General features: G+C 41.5%; 1 protein-coding gene across 13 annotated transcripts in view; it reads right to left on the bottom strand.

Annotated features, from left to right (window-relative positions):
• nr5a2 (nuclear receptor subfamily 5, group A, member 2) overlaps positions 1 to 21,068 on the bottom strand; it is a 293,808-nt gene that overhangs the window by 147,404 nt on the left and 125,336 nt on the right. For all 13 annotated transcript variants that reach the window (XR_011357658.1, XR_011357656.1, XR_011357655.1 and 10 more), the window contains one exon: positions 9,502 to 9,621. Coding sequence is in view for 9 of the 13 variants with exons in the window: in XM_069937923.1 (XP_069794024.1) it covers positions 9,502 to 9,621 (120 nt within the window). In the remaining 4 variants the exon portion in view is untranslated. The remainder of the gene's footprint in view (positions 1 to 9,501; positions 9,622 to 21,068) is intronic.

Raw genomic sequence — 21,068 nt, 5'->3', positions numbered from 1 at the left:
CTTGGAGTGCAACATCAAGTACGCATTAAACAAATACACGCAAAGGTGTCTTTGCTCTGTAGATCAACAGAACGAAAGCCAACATCCTCGACTACGAGGGATAGCCAAACAATGGTGATAAACACCTTTATTTCTTCCAGAGCATCAAGAAAGCTCACCTCTGTCCCAAGATACTGAAGGATTTTTACCACTGTACCATTAAGAGCATACTCACCTACAGCATCTCAGTGTCAGATGGCAACTGTCCCATATTGGATTATAAAGCACTCAAGCAGGTGGTGAAAATTGCCTAGTGAATTATTAGCACCCAATTGTCCACCATTGAGAACATCTATCATAAACGCTGCCTGAGCAGGGTGAAAAGTATTATCAAGGATGCATCTCACCCTAACTATGAACCTTTTACTTTCCTTCCATTGGTCAATGCTAAAGGAGCCTCTGCTCCTGAACCAGCAGGCTCAGGAAGAGCTTCTTTCCTGAGGTTGTGACCCTGCTGAACATTTCATCACACCGCTGAGTGGTATTGCGCCCATATTGAACTGTCAGTACTTTTGTACTTGTTTGTTTGTGCTTGGCTTTGTATTTGTACTTGGTACAATGACAATAAAGTTTAATCTAAATCTATTGGAAAGTATTTCAGCCCCAAAATATTCACTTCACGCAAAGGACAGAATTGTGAATTAGTTCTCAGAAGCAGATACTCTTCTGGATTGATGGGCCCAAAAGGCAAAAGAAATTATTCCAAACCAGTCATGTACATCCTTTCAGTGTTGGTTGTGGCTAAAGAACATTTCTCCTGCTTATCCTCTTACCAGTTGTTGCATGGCGTAGAGATGGTAATAAAGAACAAAATTGCTTGAATGGTGAGACTGGAGAAACTTAATTCAACAAAAAATCAATATTAAATATGCCAGACAGTGCTTTCTATTGTTATTGATAAGGGAAGGAAAATGGCAGTGCTTTGATCCATCTGCACACAGGAGTTTCATTCTGAATTAATTTTGATCAGCAATCTACTGATATTTCAATGAATAATTATAGAAGATAAAATAATTCAGATCTCCATGAACCTGGATCCGCTGATAATTATTGATATGCGTGGCAGGTAAGTTGGAGGGTGTTTGTGACCTCAAGCAAGTGTGTGAAGTGGATAATAAGAGCTGTTTTACATCCATTGTCTTCAGTCAGAGGAGATACAAACAGGAGAGTGATTCAATATCATTCACCTCTCACAATGGATAATTGAAATGATCCCCATCATGTTAATATGTATTCAACTCAGAAAGCCTTTCAACCTGTTGTAGCAATGGGAACCTAGACTACTTTCCCCAACCCACCTTTGTCCCATCTACTGAAGCGATTACAACATCTGTTCTGCTCTAGCTATGATCAAAAAGATGAATACAGTTGCAGGTATTGCAGGTGGATCCACAGGGTTCATTTTCTAAACACAAAGTCTTTGTGGCCCCTGAACTTGTGATTATTATCAGACTTCAACCAAATAGATTAATGAAACTAACTATGAAAACAAGGTTAATTTTAATTTACGTTCAACATGCAATTCGATTACAATTTTAAACTACTGTTATTTTGAAACTGCAAAATACACAAGTACAAAATTGGATATCATGTGAACATCAATTGGAATTATCTGAAACAATATCAAAGGGATAGTAATGTGATTTAAATTAGTGCTTCCTAATAAACAAACTTTGTTGTGAGATGCTTGTTCTGCATGCCCGTCATTTTAATAGGGTGTAAAATAATGGAAGATAATGAACTGTTTGCCATCGAGATTTTCCCCAATGACAGAGTAATACCAGATGTTCATTAATCAAAGTATGCAAATACCAGAGAAATACAACACGTAATCTGGCAGTCAAGAAAGCAGTTGCAGTTCCCCAGCATGAATTTAAATTGAGCACGAATGTTAAGCAAGGGGAGGCTTGCTCATGGAAAGCAAGGGGAGGAGTAGAAAGTTGCTATTAATTCAAAAGATCCTTTGGCTGCTCAGAAAACAGGCTGGGATAATTCAAAGCTACACAATTTTTGCTTATCTGCCATATACACAGTAACAAAATTCAAATCTAAAGGTCTTTAAAAGGGTTTGTTGAGATGAGTTTATACTTGATATTTTTGATGTGTAATTATCAATGTGCTGGATTTTCCACTGTATCTAATTTCCTTGGAATTCAAAGGCCCTGATGCAAAAGTTTAATTAGCTAATTGATCAAAATCATTGATTTTGGGAAGAAAATAGTTAGGTTAAGTAAGACAAATTTAAAATTCTCATGATTGGAAGCATACTGTTCGCAATTTTGGGGATCAAGAAAGTTGAGAAAAACACTTAATTTAATATTTAATTGCTGATCTCTTCAGATGTGCAAATTGTGCAAAGATTGATGGCAGTCTAGAGAAGACATCTGAAATGTTTATCTTTTCTGTGAGGAGTGGTTTCTTTGATCCAAATGAGAAAGAATGAGGAAATATTCCAGAATCTTTCCAGATAAAGTGAGTAGTCATATTGGAATCAGAAATGAAAATTCCAAGGGCCGAATTTCCCCAGATATTTATAAATGCTACAAATAAAATGATACAATGGTAATTTCTATTTTTTTTAGAGTAGAGCCTTAAGTTAACGAGTTTCCTAAACCAATTTCACTGCCTGTTACCTGGTCCTTCAAAGCAGAAAGCAAATATTTTGTGAATAAATACAAATATTTATTATGATCTAATTGTTTAGTGGCCAGTCCAAGCTGAAACCTGTCCCAGCTTTGCCTATGAATTGTCCATTCAAATTAAGATCTTCAGCCATTCCACCAACAAGGGTGCACCATAATTTGTGCACCACTTTTCCTTACTGTCATAGCAGATATTACCTGTGGTCAATGGTCAAATTCCAGAGTCTGGTCTGTCTGCTATGGTGAGTTAATTTACTTTGCCAAATTATATGCCTCAATATATTTTATTGAAAAATAGAAAATGCCCATTGCTTGGTGAATGAATCAAATAACTTCTAAGTTTAGTGGACTTGTAAAGTTTTAAGTGATACTTGGGCAGGAAAACTTCTCAAGATACATCAACTCAACTTTAAAACTGTTTTGACTTATTTATTTGTGTTTTTGAAAACCCCAAATAACTTAATTTATCTAAAAACAGTGAGCTTAAGATACAGTTCTGTGATACCTTACAGTGAAGCATCAAAGGTTCTAAAATCCCTCAAGCTTTTGCGAAGAACCATCAAAGCATTAGGCCCTTCGTTATAAATGGCCTGCTGTTATGATACCAATCAAAACATGAATAACTTTCTGCACCAGTCAATGCAACAAAACAAAATATTGTTATTCCTTTTATTTAGCCTTTGGCTACTTTTCTTATGTCACACTCAATATATCAAACCTAGTGTTATGTGTAGACTAGCTAACAAACAAAAGGCCTGTGGAAGAAATTGCATTGGTGATGCAGAAAAGTTCTTCAAGAACTATTGATCAAGTAACAAAGGAACATGGCCAGTAATTTAAACTGCAGCTTTCTTTAATTACCTCAAAGAGTAGTGTGTATGTCGCACTGTGATAACTGCTATTTTAATAAATACATGAGAAATAGGAGCAGGAGGTCACCTGGCCCATCAAAGCTGCCCGCCTTTCAATAAGTTCATGGCTGTCCTGGCCATGAACTCAGCTCCATCTATTTGCCTTTTCCCCATAACCCTTAATTCCCCTGTGCAAAAATCTATCGAACTCTGTCTCAAATATATTTAATGAGGCAGTAAGTGTTGCTTCCTTGGGCAGAGAATTCCACAGATTCCCTACTCTCCGCGAGAAGCATTTCCTCTTCAGCTTTGTTCCAAATCCATCCCCTCCCCTTCCCCCAAATCTTGAGCCTATATCCCTAGTTTTAGTGTATTTCACCCACCAGTGGAAACAACTTTACTGCCTCTTTCTTATCTATCATGTTCATAATTTTACATGTTATAGATCCATCTCATTTTCTGAATTCCAGCAAGTATAGTCCCAGATGACTCAATCTCTCCTCAGAGGCTAACCCCACTCATCTCTGGAAATAACTTTCGAACCTCCTCTGCACTGCCTCCAAAAGTAGCATATCTTTTCTGAAATAAGGAGACCAGAATGGCACACAGTACTCCAGGCCAGCTTCACTAGCCTGCTCTTAAAATTAATCACTGTGGCAATGATGTCAACATCCCATTTGCCTTTTTGATCACCTGTAAACCAATCTTTTGCGATTTGTGCACAGACAGTCCACTCCCATGTCCCTCTGCATATTGGAATGCTGCAATCTATCACCATTTCAATAATAACCTGATGTTCTATTTTTCCTTCCAAAGCGGATGACCTCGCACTCACCAAGATTGAGTGGCCAGACCCTTGCACATTCACTTCACCATCTATGTCTCTATGCAGACTCTCCACATCCTCTGCACAATTTGTTTTTCCACTTAATTTTGTAATATACCCAACTTTCTGCATTCTATGGGTTAATCAATCCTCTTTCCATATTCGTACTTTACCTCCAACTCCATCCATCCTTATCTTAATGATATGTCTTTTATGTAGTATCTTGTCAAATACCTTCTGGAAATCTAAGTCCACTTCATCTACCTGTTCTCCTCTACCCATGATGCTAGTTATATCCTCAAAGAACTCCAGTAAATCTGTCAGTCATGATGTTCCCTTCCTGAATACATGCTGTATCTTTTTGATGGAAAAATTTCTGTCTAGATGTCTCATTATTTCTTTTTTAATGATAGCTTTGAGCATTTTCTTGTCCACAGACATTGAGATAATTGACCTACAGTTACCTCCCTATTGCCTACGCCATTTTTTAAACAGAGGCATGACAATGCGGTCTTCCAATCAGCCGGGACCTGCACTGAGTTCAGAAAATGTTCATAAATGATCACAAACACCTTTATTACAACTTGCATCATTTCTTTCAGTACCTTGGGATGGATTCCATCAGGTCCAGGGGACTTAGCTACCTTTTGTCCCACTTCCACCCCCCCCCCCCCCCGCCCCCCCCGGTCCAGTCCCTCTCCACCTCAATCTGTGATACCTCACATGCCATTTTTAACAACTTCCAATTTTGTGAACTCAACTGCCTCATTTTCACTATGGGCTCTATACACATCCATCCTCCACATTGAAGATCTCAAAGCCCTTCATTTCATTCTCAACAACAGACCCAACCAGTCCCTCTCCACCTGGCTGAACTTAATCTCACCCTCAGTAACTTCTCCTTTGACTCATTCCACTTTCTCCAAATCAAAGGGGTAGCCATGGGTACCTGCATGGTCACAACCTTTTTGTGGCCTATGTGGAGCAATCCATGCTACAAGCCTACACATGCAAAGCTCCTCAATCTTCCTCTGCTACATTGACAACTACATTGGTGCTGCCTCTTCTACCCACGATGAGCTCATCATCTTCATTCACTTTGCTGCTAACTTTCACCCCAAACTCAAATTCACTTGATTCATCTTTGGTGACACTCCCCCCTTTATCTCTCTGCCTCTATCTCATGAGACAATCTTTTTAATATCAACTTTAGTCCACACCCCATTCTCCCTTTCTTTCCCATCTCTCTGTCATCTTTTCTCCAGCTCTCCACCTCCTCCCTAACCTTCCTTCTTTTTGCTGGTGTGCCCTCCTTCCCTTGTCCACTGATCTAATCCTGCCTGAGGACCTGAGCTTCTCCTGTCCTCCCCCCCCCCCCACTATTTTATTTAGGTTCCTGCCTACTTTATGCTCGTACTTTGATAAAGGGGTCAGGCCTTTAACTTTGCTAAAGAATGCTGCGTGACAGGCTGAGTTTCTCCTGGACCTTTGTGTAATCTACAATCACAGCACCTGCAGATTTTCTGGTAGATGACTCAGCGGCAATTGGAAATAAAAAGATCCAGAGTGGGCAGCGGTGCTGCGCACGCCATGATGCCAAACTCTTTTTCTGTCACCTGTGTTTCTAGGCCTATTTCCACAACCTTGTCTCTCCACCCACCCCCGCCCCCCACCCACCCAAAGCCCCTTCGCCAACTTTCAGCCTTCTTCCTCCTCTTGGACACCTTGTCCTACCCCACTGCCAACTTGGAATCTTTTCCCCTCAACTCCCCTTTACTTAATTTTATTTAATTCCAAACATGACATGGGGTATTATTTGTTTTAAAGGTAAGAAAAAATGAAATCAATACCTTCTGGCATAGTATTCTTCATCATTGTGCAGCCATAATTAGAGCTGATAGCTATCGCTATTTAATTTTAGTTCTCTCCTACTTGGATGGACAATAGCCCAGTCACTGTTCACATAACAGCATTGGTAATCAAGAAGTTGGCATGATAAAACCACCAGGAGAGTTTAAATTCAAATTTGAAAATAAATTGTTATAAAAATCCCTCCCTGATCCTCTTGATTGGTCTAAGCAGTTGCAACTACCCTCAATACACTGCCCAAATTTCCTGATCTTCTGACGATGTCCACTGACTTGCTCTTTGTTTGCTCTGGCCTCTTTCCTGATAATCAACCAGACCTTCCACAACTTTGCCCTTGAAAGTATACATCTCCTGTTCAGTAGAATGGGCAGCCAATCGAAGGATTGCAATATTAGATTATAATGTAGTCAACGGCTTGCCATTGCTGTGACCTTCTATCCTGGTCTATAGTGCATGCGAGAATCTTTATGCCCACTTCTGAAATTCACACGTCTTTTAAAGTTCAAAGTTCAGATTTATTGTCAGAGTACATGCATGACATTACATACAATGAGGACAATTTTTTTCCTGCGGGCCAGACAGAATTTCTACTTATCCATACTGAGTAAGACATTACTCAATAAAAGATATGAATAGAAAGGAGAAAAATGTAAACAGAGAAAGAAATGTAAATAAACTGCACAAAATAAATGTCCGATAATTAAAAATGTGCAAAGTAAGAGTCATTAACATAACAATTACAGCACGGAAACAGGCCATTAGGCCCTTCTAGTCTGCACCGAACCAAACACCCCTTTCTAGTCCCACCTCCCTGCACAATGCCCATAACCCTCCATCTTCTTCTCATCCATATACCTGTCCAACCTTTTCTTAAATAATACAATTGACTCTGCAGCCTCTATTTCTCCTGGAAGCTCATTCCACACCACTACCACTCTCTGAGTAAAGAAGTTCCCCCTCATGTTACCTCTAAACCTCTGCCCCTTAATTCTTAACTCATGTCCTCTTGTTTTAATCTTTCCTCCTCTTAACAGAAATAGTCTATTCAGCAGGTCAAATAGTGTACGTTATATAGCAAAGATAAAGATACATAACTGATATATCAGGTTTGAGCCCTTCATCAAAGTTTGGAAAAATGTCAGCAGGCATCCAAACAAATAGGTAAGGGGGAGAGGCATGGTCCCAATGGCAGAAGGTAATAGGTGAAGAAGGGAGGGAGGGCACAGCAGCAAGCAAGAGGAAGAGGGATGAAGGGAAGGGGTGGAGACCTAAGGGAAAGAAAACAGAGGGAAGGGAAGGGAGGGAGAATGTAGAGTAGGTTAGCAGAAACCAGAGAAGCCAATGTTAATGCCATCCAGCTGGAGCGTACCCAGATGGAAAATCTGGTGTTGTTCCTCCAATTTACGGATGCTCTTGGCCTCATGTACTATGAGGCCATGGATAGACATTTGAGTATGGGAGTGGGGTGCAGAATTGAAATAGTTGGCCACTGGGAGGTCCCTGTTACTGGTGCGGACAGAGCGAAGGTGCTCAGTGAAGTGATCTCCCAGTCTGTGCCCAGTCTCTCTGATGTAGAGAAGGCCACAAAGGGAGCACCAATGCAGAAAATCACTCCTGCAAATATATAAATGAAGTATTACTTCACTTGAAAGGCCTGTTGGGGCCCCAAACCGTGTTGGACGCAAATGTGGCACCTTCTGTGGCCATGGGGGAAGGTTCTGGCAGGAGGGAGGTGGTGGGGTACGGTGATTAGTGGGGAGGGATGAGTGTACCCAGGAGTCATGAAGGCAGAGAGGGGAAGATGTTTCTGGTAGTGGGATCCTGTTGTAAGTGCCACAAATTCCAGAGAATAATTTGTTGGATGCAGAGGCTGGTGAGGTGGTAAGGTGAAGACAAGGGAAATCTCGTGTTTGTTGTGCATAGAGGCAGAGGGGCCCAGGGCAGATGAGTTAGAAATGGTGGAGTCACGGGTGAGGGATTTTGATGTTGGTGGAGTGGAACGTTTCAGATGATCTGGAACAGATGCCGCAGAGATGGAGAAATTGCAAGAAGGGATTAGAATCCTTGCAAGTGTGAGGAAGTGTAGTCAAGGTACTTGTGGGAGTTGGTGGGTTTGTAATATATGTCAGTCAAAAACTTGTCTCCCAAGATGGAGGGAGATCCAGAAAGGGCAGAGTATTGTTGGAGATAGACCAGGTGAGTTTGAGATCGGGGTGGAAGTTGGCAGCAAAGTGAATGAGGCAGCTCCAATGTATTTATCAACATAGTAGAAGAAGAGTTGAGAGTCCTTGCTTGTGTAGGCTTGCAGCATGGATTGCTCCACAAAGCCCACAAAATCCACAAACAGGTAGGCATAGCCATGGCTACTACTTTGATTTGAAGGAGGTGAGATGAGTCAAAGGAGAAGTTGTTTAGAGTGAGGACAAGTCCTGCTGAGGGAGGGGGTTGGGGTGGTGGTGGAGGGTGACCGGCCTCAGTAAGGTAGAGATCAATGTGCCAGACCTCAACAGCACCACCCTTGTCTGCAGGTTAGATGGTGAGGTCGGGATTGTTGCGGAGGGCAGAGCTTTTGGAGGAGGCAAGATTAGAATAAGTGGTGAAGTTGAGATGGTTGGTGTCTTGGCAACAATCCTTTGATTACATGCAGGTTCTACTGAACAGGACATGCATAGTTTCATGGGTAAAGTTGTGGATGGTCTGGTTGATTATCAGGAAAGAGGCCAGAGCAAACAAAAAGCAAATCAGTGGACATCATCAAAAGATCAGGAAATTTGGGCAAGGTATTGATGTGTAGTTGCAACTGCTTGGGCCAATCAAGAGGATAAAGGGAGGGATTTTTATAACAATTCACAAATGTTTTAACCACTGTTTCCTTGTAGAATTTATTTTGGAGTTTCCAGTATTTTCAATTTGAATTTAAACTCTCCTGGTGGTTTTATCATGCCAACTTCTTGATTACCAATGCTGTTAAGTGAACACTGACTGGGCTATTGTCCATCCAAGTAGGAGAGAACTAAAATTAAATAGCGATAGCTATCAGCTATAATTATGGCTGCACAATGATGAAGAATACTATGCCAGAAGGTACTGATTTCATTTTTTCTTACCTTTAAAACAAATATTATGCCCATGTCATATTTGGAATAAGGTAAAATTGAATCATTGTACATTCCAATTGTCTCTTTAAAATCAAATATTTTAAAGGGGTTAGAGAGAGAGGTAACTAGATTTCAAGACCTTGCAATCACATCAGTTTTTTTCATTCTGCACTTACCTGTTGCCCAGTCACGAGGAGGATTGCACCTTCTTTCCAATGTGCCACTTGCCTGTAGATGTGATCCAAGATTAAAAGTTCACTCCAGCAGTTTTGAAGTAGTTTCATTTGGTCGTCAACCTGTCAAATACAAAAGAAAATTGGTCTGTGCTCAATTTCCTATACACACAGACATGGCGATTCTAACACAACTTCACTGCTTCGGTCAGTACTTTGGCAGAAGCGCTAGAATATAAATATGGAAAGCTAGATTGAGGATGGAAGACTGACGAAGGCAGGGCAGCGGACATTGCCTGTATGGAGTTTAGCAAAGCATTTTACAAGGTTCCTTTTGGTAGGTGGGCTGTAACATTTAAAGCACTAAGATCCCAAGGTGAGCTGGCTAATAGGATCAACAATTGGGTTCGTGGTAGGAGTTGTACTAAAAGGAGAACTAAATGGGATTTGAGGGAAAAGTTCCTTTTAAAAAACCAAAAGCAGTTGATATCTGGAATTCATTGCCAGAGGAGATGAAGGAATCAGTTTTACAACTCAATGACTATTTTTATGCCCAAGTGGATTAATTTTATTTTCAAAAAGTTCTTAATTTGTAATAACACAGCATCAATATTGCACTATATATTCTATACTACTCATTATACACCCATGACTGTGTGGCCAGGCACAATTCCAATGCTTTACAAGTTTGCCGATGGCATCACCATTGTCGGCAGAATCACAAGTGGCAATGAGGAAGTGTATAGGAGGAAGACAGGTCAGCTCGTTGAACGATTTAACAACAACAACCAACCTTGCGCTCAATGTCAACAAATCCAAAGAGATAATCATCTCCAACATGATCCAATCCTCATCAGTTGTGGGAGGGTCAAGAATTTCAAATCACAAAGAAGGCTCACCAGTGGCTATACTTTGCGAGCTATCTGAAGAGATTCAGTATGTCACGGAAGACTCTTGAAAACTTCTACAGGTGTGCAGTGCAAACATTCTGGCTGATTGCATCACTGCCTGGCATGGAGAGCCAACTCTCAGGACAAGAATAAACTCCAGAGGGTTGTTAACTCATCCTGTGACATCACGGGCACCAGACTTCACTCAATTGAGGACATCTACATGAGATAATTTCTTAGAAAAGCAATTTCTATCTTCAAAGACCCCACCACCCAGGCCATGCCCTCTTCACTCTGCTATCATTGGGAAAAAGATACAGGAGCTTAAAGATAAGCTCTCAGCATCACAAGAACAGATGCATCAGATGAACCAAAGACACTGCCTTACTTTTTGTGCACTATTGTTTTATTTTGTTTTATTGTATTTTATTTAATGTTGTAAGATGGTTATAATATGCATGTTTGCACTGTGATGCTGGCACAAAACACCAAATTTCATGATTTGAATCATGAATCTGGTTCAATAGTACTGGGTATATTTTATTCACTGTTTAGTCCTCAATTTATATTTTTCCAAAGGGGTATTAATAACTGCATATGCAAATAACAGCTGATCTATAGTGCCTACAACATCAATATTCACAAAAGCTGCTGGACACAAACATTGAGCAATAATATGACTGAGGTACCATTCTGCTTCTGTGTTCTTTATAATTGACCTGCCCTCCCTTGTTTGTGATGAGAGACTTAAATTTCTTCAGTGGGAGATCTTGATGTTCAATCCCATACATTTCTGTCATTGATGATGTCATATGACAGTGGACACTGATCTTGTTTTATTCTGTCACACAAAAAAACCCAATATTGACTACTTCCACATACCCTCTTTACCTAGATTTGATAAAGAGTTCAGACCATTTCTACCCATGGATGCTGTCTGTCCTGTTAGACAATAGACAATAGACAATAGGAGCTGGAGTAGGCCATTTGGCCCGTCGGGCCAGCACCGCCATTTTAGATCATGGCTGATCATTACCATCAGTACCCCTTTCCAGCCTTATCCCCATAACCCTTAACTCAGTTACCCACAAGAATCTTATGTAACTCTCTTTTGAACATAGTCAGCGAATCCGCCTCTACCACCCTCTGTGGCAGAGCATTCCACAGATTCACACTTCTCTGGGTAAAAAAATGCTTTCTCATCTCCGTCCTAAAGGGCCTACCCTGTATTCTTAAACTATGCCCTCTAGTCCTCGTCTCCCCCATCATTGGGAACAAGTAATCAGACTTCACCTTGTCTATCCCCCTGATGATTTTGTATACCTCAATCATGTCCCCCCTCATCCTTCTAAACTCCAATGGATACAAGTCCAGTTTTTCTAGTCTTGCTGCATATGACAACCCTGCCATCCCTGGAACTAACCTTGTAAATCTGCGCTGCACACCCTCTATAGCTAGTATGTCCTTCCTCAAGTTTGGAGACCAGAACTGGACGCAATACTCCAGGTGGGGTCTCACCAGGGCCCTGTACAACTGCAGAAGGGCGTCTCTGTTCCTATACTCCAATCCCCTCTTTATGAAAGCTAACATTCCATTTGCCTTCTTCACAGCTTTCTGAACCCGCATGCTAGCCTTCAGTGACCGGTGAACAAGTACACCCAGATCCATTTGCACTTCCCCACTCCCTAGCTTGTCTCCATTTAAATAATACTCAGCTTTCCTATTACTTCCCCCAAAATGAATAACCTCACATTTGTTCACATTGAAATTCATCTTCCATTTAGCCGCCCACTCCTCCAGCCTGTCCAAGTCCCTCTGCATTTTCCTTACCTCCTCCTCACACCCCACACCGCCACCCAGTTTAGTGTCATCTGCAAATTTGCTCATGTTATTTATAATCCCCTCATCCAAATCATTAACATAAATTACAAGCAACTGAGGACCCAACACCGATCCCTGAGGCACTCCACTCGTCACATCCTGCCATTCTGAAAAAGACCCATTTACTCCAACCCTTTGTTTCCTATCTCTTAACCAATTTCCTATCCATGTCAGCACCTTACCTCCAATACCATGCTCCCTGATCTTGCCCACTAGACTCCCGTGCAGTACCTTATCAAAGGCCTTCTGGAAGTCCAAATACACCACGTCCACTGGCTCTCCCGAGTCCACCCTCTTTGTCACATCCTCAAAAAATTCCAGAAGGTTAGTCAAGCATGACTTACCCTTAAGGAATCCATGCTGACTAGCCCTTATACTATTATTACTGACTAAGTGTTCTGCTATTTCTCCTTTTATGATGGACTCCAATATCTTCCCCACCAATGATGTCAGGCTAACCGGTCTATAATTTCCCATTTTCTCCCTCCCTCCTTTCTTAAAAAGCAGCACCACATCAGCCACTCTCCAATCCTCAGGGACCTCCCCGGAATCTATGGAACTTTGGAAAATGTCGACCAGTGCCTCCACAATTTCCATAGCCATCTCTTTAAGCACCCTAGGATGCAGCCCATCAGGCCCCGGGGATTTATCAGCCCTCAGTCTCAACAATTTACTCATAACCTCCTGCTTCTGGATCTGGATATCCATTAGATCCCCTACCTCCCCAGTAAAGTTCCCCAAGTCTCTTGGCCACTACCCCCTAACTGACTATAACCTATATCCACCTTGGTGAAGACAGTTGCAAAGTATTTGTTAAATTCCTCTGCCATCTCCTTGTTTCCGGTAATAATTTCACCCTTGCCCATTTTCAAAGGGCCAATTTTAGACCGAACCAATTTCTTCCTCTTCACATACTTAAAAAAGCTTTTGCTATCCTCCACAATATTATCTGCTAATTTCCTCTCGTACTTCATTTTCCCGTCTCTTATGGCTTTCTTAGTTACCCTCTGATGTTCTTTGAAGGTTTCCCAATCCTCTAATTTCCCACTCCGCTTCGCTATCTTATAATTACTCCCTTTGGACTTGATAATGCACTTGATTTCCTTAGTTAGCCAGGGCTGCCATTTGCATCTCCTAGAGCCTTTCCTCCACTTTGGAATAAATTTGTCCTGAATCCTATGAAAAATGTCCATAAAAACCTGCCATTTTTCCCCAGTTGCTCAAGCAATTCCTTGTCTACTGGCACTGATGGCCCTGGTATAAAACTGGTCCATCAGCCAGGCACAATATTAGGGGTCATCTGGTGACACCTGTTCAAATAATAAGTGAAATTTTATGTCCTTAATAACCCATTAGATATCTTCTTTCTTTGGCTTGGCTTTGCGGACGAAGATTTATGGAGGGGTAATGTCCACGTCAGCTGCAGGCTCGTTTGTGGCTGACAAGTCCGATGCGGGACAGGCAGACGCGGTTGCAGTGGTTGCAAGGGAAAATTGGTTGGTTGGGGTTGGGTGTTGGGTTTTTCCTCCTTTGTCTTTTGTCAGTGAGGTGGGCTCTGCGATCTTCTTCAAAGGAGATTGCTGCCCGCCGAACTGTGAGGTGCCAAGATGTACGGTTTGAGGCGATATCAGCCCACTGGCGGTGGTCAATGTGGCAGGCACCAAGAGATTTCTTTAGGCAGTTCTTGTAGCTCTTCTTTGATGCACCTCTGTCACGTTGGCCAGTGGAGAGCTCGCCATATAACACGATCTTGGAAAGGCGATGGTCCTCCATTCTGGAGACGTGACCTACCCAGCGTAATTGGATCTTCAGTAGTGTGGATTCGATGCTGTCGGCCTCTGCCATTTTGAGTACTTCGATGTTAGAACCTCGCTGCCACGTCCCAGCTTGATTGGCCACGGCACACGAACCATGGGTGTAAAGGGTGGGGCCAGTACTGCGCACACTGCACTCCACCTGAAAGCTCTTTTGCGCAGGCCCGAGGACATGTCCACGTCCTCCCCCTCCACGTCCTCCCCCTCAAAAGATATACCCTTATATAAACAGATATCATCTCATTTCCAGTTCTGTAATTAAAAATGAACACAAAACAGGAACAGGGTGAGACCACTCAGCTGCTTAAGTCTACTCCATCATTCACTTAGATCTGATTCAGTAAGACCTTAGCTCTGCACTTCTGTCCAGCGTACCCACCTTTCACGCCATCATTCTTTCTAGATTTGTCCGAAAAAAACTTATTCAGTTTGCATTCATAGCCATTTGAGGGAAGAATTCCACAGACAGTCAATCTTTTGAAAGAGAGAAAATGTGTCTCATCTCTGATTTAAAAGGGGGACCACTTGTTTTTTTTTTCAAACAGTGACCTTATTGTTCTACATTTGCCCATAATAACAAACATTGTCTCCACCCAGTCTTGATTGCTCAGCGTCTTGCTGATTGCACCATGGAAAATAATCAGCTTGCCACAGGAAATTTCAAAAAAATCAGGCAAAAGAATGAATTACCAAAAATGTAGCTTAACATTAATTTTTGGAAATACAGCACAATAACAGGCCCTTCCATACAATGAGCCCATGCCGTCCAAATGCACACATGACCAATTAACCTCCAATATGTGTTTGGAGGGTGGGAGGAATCCGGAGCACCAAGAGCAGGGGTGTCAAACTCAAATTCACGGAGGGCCAAAATTAAAAACTTGGACTAAGTCGAGGGCCGAACTAAATATTTATTGAAATTTTTCAACAACATCTGCATGTTTTCTCTTCTTTCAACATATGTAATGTTAAACTTTAGGATATAACTTTAGGAGGATAATGTTACAGGTCAGGAGTAGGTAGCTCAAGTTCACGCTTTGCTTGACCTGAGGGAAACATATTTGGTCCCTGTGGAGATGTAGTCAGCATTCACAGGCAGTGTCCATTTTGGCCTGCATCAGGACTCAGCATTTCCTGCTCACTCCTCAGGCTCTAGGCCTCGACCCACCATCCCTCTACCTGACCAGTCCTTTACCCAACCTCTACTCACCCCTCACTCCACTCGCTCTGCCTCTAACCACCCCATCCTATACACGCCCCTCTACTGCCTCTCCCCTTAACCTGTTCCTCCCTCTACCGGTCTCTCACCCTCTAATCACCCCTCCCCTACTCACCCTGCCCCTCCCCTTTTACCTCTTCCCTATCCACCCCTCCTTCTACTCATCCCTCCCTCTAACTGCCCCTCGCACCACCATAACTTCCCCTGCCCATTACTCCTCACCTACACCCTCTGCTTACCCACCCACTCAGGCCTAGCGCGCTGCCGATCAGCCTTTGCGGACAGCCACCATTTCTCTCTTCAAGTGCAGGGCCGAACCAGCCGTCCCTGGGGTCCACGCGGGTGCAAGCGCTGAAGGCCGTGGCGACTGGAAGAAGTGCGCTCGCGCTGTGGAAGGGCTGTCCGGTGCTAGTCACGCGGGGCTCACGCTGCCCGGGGTCTGTGCGCAGCCTGCCATGTCCGTCACGCCGACAAGAAATCACAGGCGCTCGCCCATCCGCCGCACCGCTTGACAGGTGGGAGAAGTGACTGGTTGTGCGGGGAGCCTTCCGACTGGCTTGCCGGCTGATGACATCGGCAGACTTCTCGTGTTACAATTTCTCATGTTACAATGGGGAAGGATGTGCAATGAAGGGGGAGGATGGTGGGGGTGACATTACCAAAAAACAGCATCGGCTCTCACTGCAGGGCAGGCCACCTCTAATACCTTTTTGAAATGATCTTGCGGGCCAAATATAATTATATCGCGGGCCAAATTTGGCCCGCGGGCCAGAGTTTGACATGTGTGCCCTAGAGGAAACTCACGCGAACACAGAGAGAATGTACAAAACTTTTTACAGGCAGGACTGGATTTGAACCCAGATCGTTAACACTGTAATAGTGTTGTGCTAACCACTACACTAACCGTGCCGCCCTTTTCCCAGATATGAAAAAAAATTATGCATTGGAATTCAATCAGCATTACATCCCCAAATACTTTGTTTCCTACTATAGCAACTATCTGTGTCATTTCAGATCCTGAGAACCTCTATAAGGCTAATCTGTTAAAACCCCTCAGATCATGTGATATATAGCAAAGGATTTTGGAAAATCTATCCAATTATTTAATTAGAAATGCGTTACCAGTACATGGATAATTTTAAGTATCTTCTCTGATCTTTCACAGGGTTGACTTTTTTTTAAAATCCCACATCTTCATCTTTAGTTGTTTGCCTTCTTTTTATGTGCATTTCCTGACATGTACTATGTGATGCATGGCCACAAGTCCATCCCCAGACAATAATATTATATGTGGGTGCACATCAGCATGTTTATCGAATGCCTCTGAATTTCATTGAAATTGTAAAGGAAATCTGTGTTAAAATACAACATAGTGACATGATCACCGTACATTTACCACGACTAAACCAACTCCAAATGAGCCAAACCTTTATGGGTGATCACCGTGATATAAAAAGCCTATTTCGTGGACCAATGGCCTTTTTAATTAACCCATCGTTGTAACTCGCAGGCTGAGTTATCAGAGTTTGGCTGTATCCCAAATACAGATTCTTATCTTGTACCAAAAACATCATCCTGTGAACACATGGCAGACATTTCATGATAAGGAATGTTTCATTGTGATTAATTGTGAATATTATCGGTCCAGGTTTCTTTCTATTAGTCCTTGGAAGAGAGAATTACTTCAGGAAATAAAATATGTACTCTCCAGTTTCCTGCTCCCTCTATTGGCAAAGGATATTAAAGGGCTATTGTGATGTTTATATTGCATATAAAAAGTTCCCACAAGATTACAAAATCAAAATTGCAAGCATGGCTTAAGTAAATTTGTAAAATCGATTTATTTTTATTGTTTCTCAAAAGTCTTTGTTGTGTTAGACATAGTGTGATAATTTAGCTCTATCCATGCTCATCAGAGGTCACTCACTTTCTAATCCTTTTCCCAAATCTCTTCTGTCCAAGATTTAGTTTACGCTGGCTATTTTTGGCCAGTGAGATCAGAACTACTGTTTCAATACCAGCTAATGCATTGTTCTTTAGTAAAAGGGAATTGTCATTTGCCCTTTGATACCTGCTACTCACAGAAGTTGTGCTTCAATGATAGGGAGGGGAGAGGATTTCAAATATAATGGCTTCCAGAAGAAGTCTCCTCATGACCTTAACCATAATACTAGCACAACTAATTTGGTATATCCATATAAACTATAATCTTATGCTAATTATTCTGCCATGGTGACAGAAGGATAAATTATTATTTCCTGCAACAGGCGTCCAACAATCTATTTTTGCATTTTCAGACTAATGACATGTTGTTTCAATAATCAAGATTCTCTTCCCATTCTGAAAATGTTCCTAAGAATCACATTACATTATTGACCTCCAGAAACTTTAAAAAAAACTTCAATCCACCACAGTTGTAGGGGGTTGAGTCCATGGGTTCAGTATCTCACACTTGTTATAACCAATATGAATACAAACAAAATTTCTGCTTCAGTCCAACCCAATTCAAGTGATGAAAATCAGATTTGAAACACCTAACCTTGTTTTATAAGCAATATTCAAAATTCAACTCTTCTGAAAGTCATGGGTGTGAACAAACGTGGTTTTTATGTGCAATAAATTGGTAACTTTGACTGTTGGAGGTTGGAAATAATGCAGCTAGATTTCCGACAAGTGGGATATTACTTTACTGGCTGAATGACAACTAATTTTTCTTTCAATCAGGAAAATATAATGATATGTGGAATAACAACCATATGGATGATTCACACTCACAATGACTAAATGGCTGCAGCTAGGGGGCTCAAGTCATAGTTCAGCCTCAATTCCAAGCCCCCAGTATTTTCTCGTCTGATTTTGAGCTGTTTGCTCATGGTTGAGAAAAGGAACTGCAGGTGGGGGGGGGGGGGGGGGGGGTGGGGAGATTAGGAGTAACCAATCGTGGGGGAAAGGGGCAGAGAAGGAAACAAAAACCTCTTGTTGTTTGGCAATGTCTTTGAGATCCATACCTGGTCTCAATGGAAGGAACAAATACCCAACTGCTCCAATAACTATATGAAAGTCCCAAATGTCATTATCAACAGGACTCACACTCGTTTGGGTCCACAACACGTGCTGCCCATTCAGAGACCCACCCATATAAGACAACCCATAGGAAGCGAACTGGCATGTGATTTTAAAAAGGTAAAGGTTCCATTATTGGAACATAATACTACATTTAGAATGTAACATACATGAAATTCTTTAACTTTGTCTACCATAAGGAAGACAGAGTTACCACTTTGCCCAGTGCCTCTCACAGAAATGAGGCCCCAGCAAGGAAGGTCACGACCGCTGGTTTACAAGACCAGTGCTCTAACCACTAAGCTATCAGAGCCTATTCACACGATTATCAGCTGCTGCCTGCCTGCCTGTATGAGGCAGTCTGCAGTTGTGAATGGGTTCCACTCTCTTCAGACATAGAACTGTATCTGTGAGCATATGCATAATATTTTAGGGTTTATTGATGTATGAGATGCAGGGCTTACAGACTCCATGTTCGGTTTGGAAGCTAATGCATCAATTGTACTAAGTACTATTTCATCTGCCCAATGTATATGAACAGGGGATTATTGCTGAACTTTTCTGTTTGGCTCACTTCCTTTTGTTTCTGGACTAGAATATTCAGTCATCTGGCAGAAAACCACAAGCATAGCCATTTTGAACTTGACCTACTAAAGCAATGAAATAAAGGAAGCTATAAATTTATTTGTGGAGGTAACAAAATACCACCATAAAAACATGCAAGGTACTCAGCGGTCTCTGATTCTTTACCATCCTCCCTATTTAATTTCTTCTAAAGTCCAAATCACCCCATCTCCTGTGAAATTCAATTTCCTCTGATTTTTGAGGAATTCAATAGTGTTTCTGGGGCAAGATCAACAAAAGAGTATGGTGTTTAATTCAGCAAGGCGACAAGAATAATGGACAAAATTGCACATTTTTCCAAATCTCAAAGTTCAGAGATTCAGTTTATCATTACCTCACCATCAAAATCATCAGACTGAAGTAGAAGAAAAGCGATACTTAGAACAATAAAGGAGCACTTAAACATAAAAGTTGGTGATTACCCAGAAGAGAGAACAGTTATCGGAAACAAACACAATATATGTATTCTCATCTAGTTTAGGGAAAAAGGAATACTATATTTTTGTGATGAGGACCTTAGTTCAGAGAATTCTGTGCAACCTTGATATTATTGCCAAATTGCCCTCTTCCTCTAAGTCACAGATGGCACAAAATGCATTCACAGCTTGCACATTGTTCATGGATAAGAAGGTGGTGAAATATGTCTGAATTGAAGGAATTTATTATTCAACTCATTGTGATTCATATAAACTACTTGGGGCTCAATCAAAATGTTCAACTTGCCTTCATAAAAAAAAAACACTGACTTAGAATTATTCTAATAAAGTTTAAATATTAAATTAATAAATGCATAAACATTGTATCATTGTATTAAAGGAGGGCAGAGAAAAAAATCATTCTAACTGGTGGAGTGGAGAAAAGATTAAAATTCACACAAGACTTCATGTAAAGTTAACTGATCCACATTACTTCCAAGGTCTATGTACATAGAACAAGCTTTGCTTTGTCAAAATGGTGAAGAACATTTGGTGACTTCTTTTAATATATTTTAATGTAATTTAGTGATGTCTATATTTACTTCTTAAAAATCATTTTGTATAACCATTAGCAATTTGCATATTTAACAAAACTTTGTGTACTTTCAACTTTGTCCTTTTCCAATAATCTCCAACTTATTACTCTCAAAATGAATCAAACTGTTCCGCATAATTGTCAAGTTCAGGTTGTAGGGAGAGGTTGCAGAGGAAAGTAATTTTGCTGAATGATTTAATGAGGTAAAGCTCTTCATATCTGGCCAAGGAATTTTGACACAGGATAACATTGAGGTAGGGGAGTGGAAGCTATTGCTGTTAACATTCTGCTTAGCTTAGGTGGACTGGTAGTGATCACTGAAGAGGCTCAGCACATCTTTGGTTGTTCTTCAGTGAGTATCCTCTTCAAATACCATTGACACTAATCACAATACCATTGAGGAGGAACTGCTTTGCCCAGAGGGTGGTGAATCTGTGGAATTTGATGCTCATTGAAGTAATGGAGGCTACCTCAGTGAATATATTTAAGACAAGGTTGGATAGATTTTTACATGGTAAGGGAATTAAGGGATATGGGAAAAAGGCAGTTAGGTGGAGATGAGCCTCTCATCAGATCAACCATAATCACATTGAATGTCAGAACAGGCTAAACAAGCCAGATGGCCTACTGCTGCTCCTATTTCTTATGTTCATGTTCCTACTGCTGCAATTGTTAACAGAATCACTTAAATGCATGGGATACTGGCACAATTTTTATCAAGAGTTCACCACTTAAGAGGAGCATTGATTCTGGAAATCCTCTGGAGCACTTGACCAAAGTGCAAATGTCGTGTTACCCTGTCATGGGAGGTCACCTTCCCTTCTTGTATATCCTACACCCAAATATCCAGTGCTGCCCAGGAACCTGGACACCTTCTCATTTGTCCTCGAACATGCTGCTTTGTGGCAGCTGGTGCATTTCTTAATTTCAGTGGAAGTGATATAGAGTCAAGGAATTACACACCATGGAAACAGGCCATTTGGCCCATCTTATGCACACCAACAAGTTGGCATTCTTCCTTATTAATCCTATCTCCAAGCATTTAGACTATAGCCTTCTCTGCTGAGG

This window comes from Narcine bancroftii, chromosome 5, assembly GCF_036971445.1.
Source record: "Narcine bancroftii isolate sNarBan1 chromosome 5, sNarBan1.hap1, whole genome shotgun sequence".
NCBI lineage: Eukaryota > Metazoa > Chordata > Chondrichthyes > Torpediniformes > Narcinidae > Narcine > Narcine bancroftii.
The sequence above is the reverse complement of the archived record's forward strand: the minus strand, read 5'-3'. Positions and strand labels throughout refer to the sequence as shown.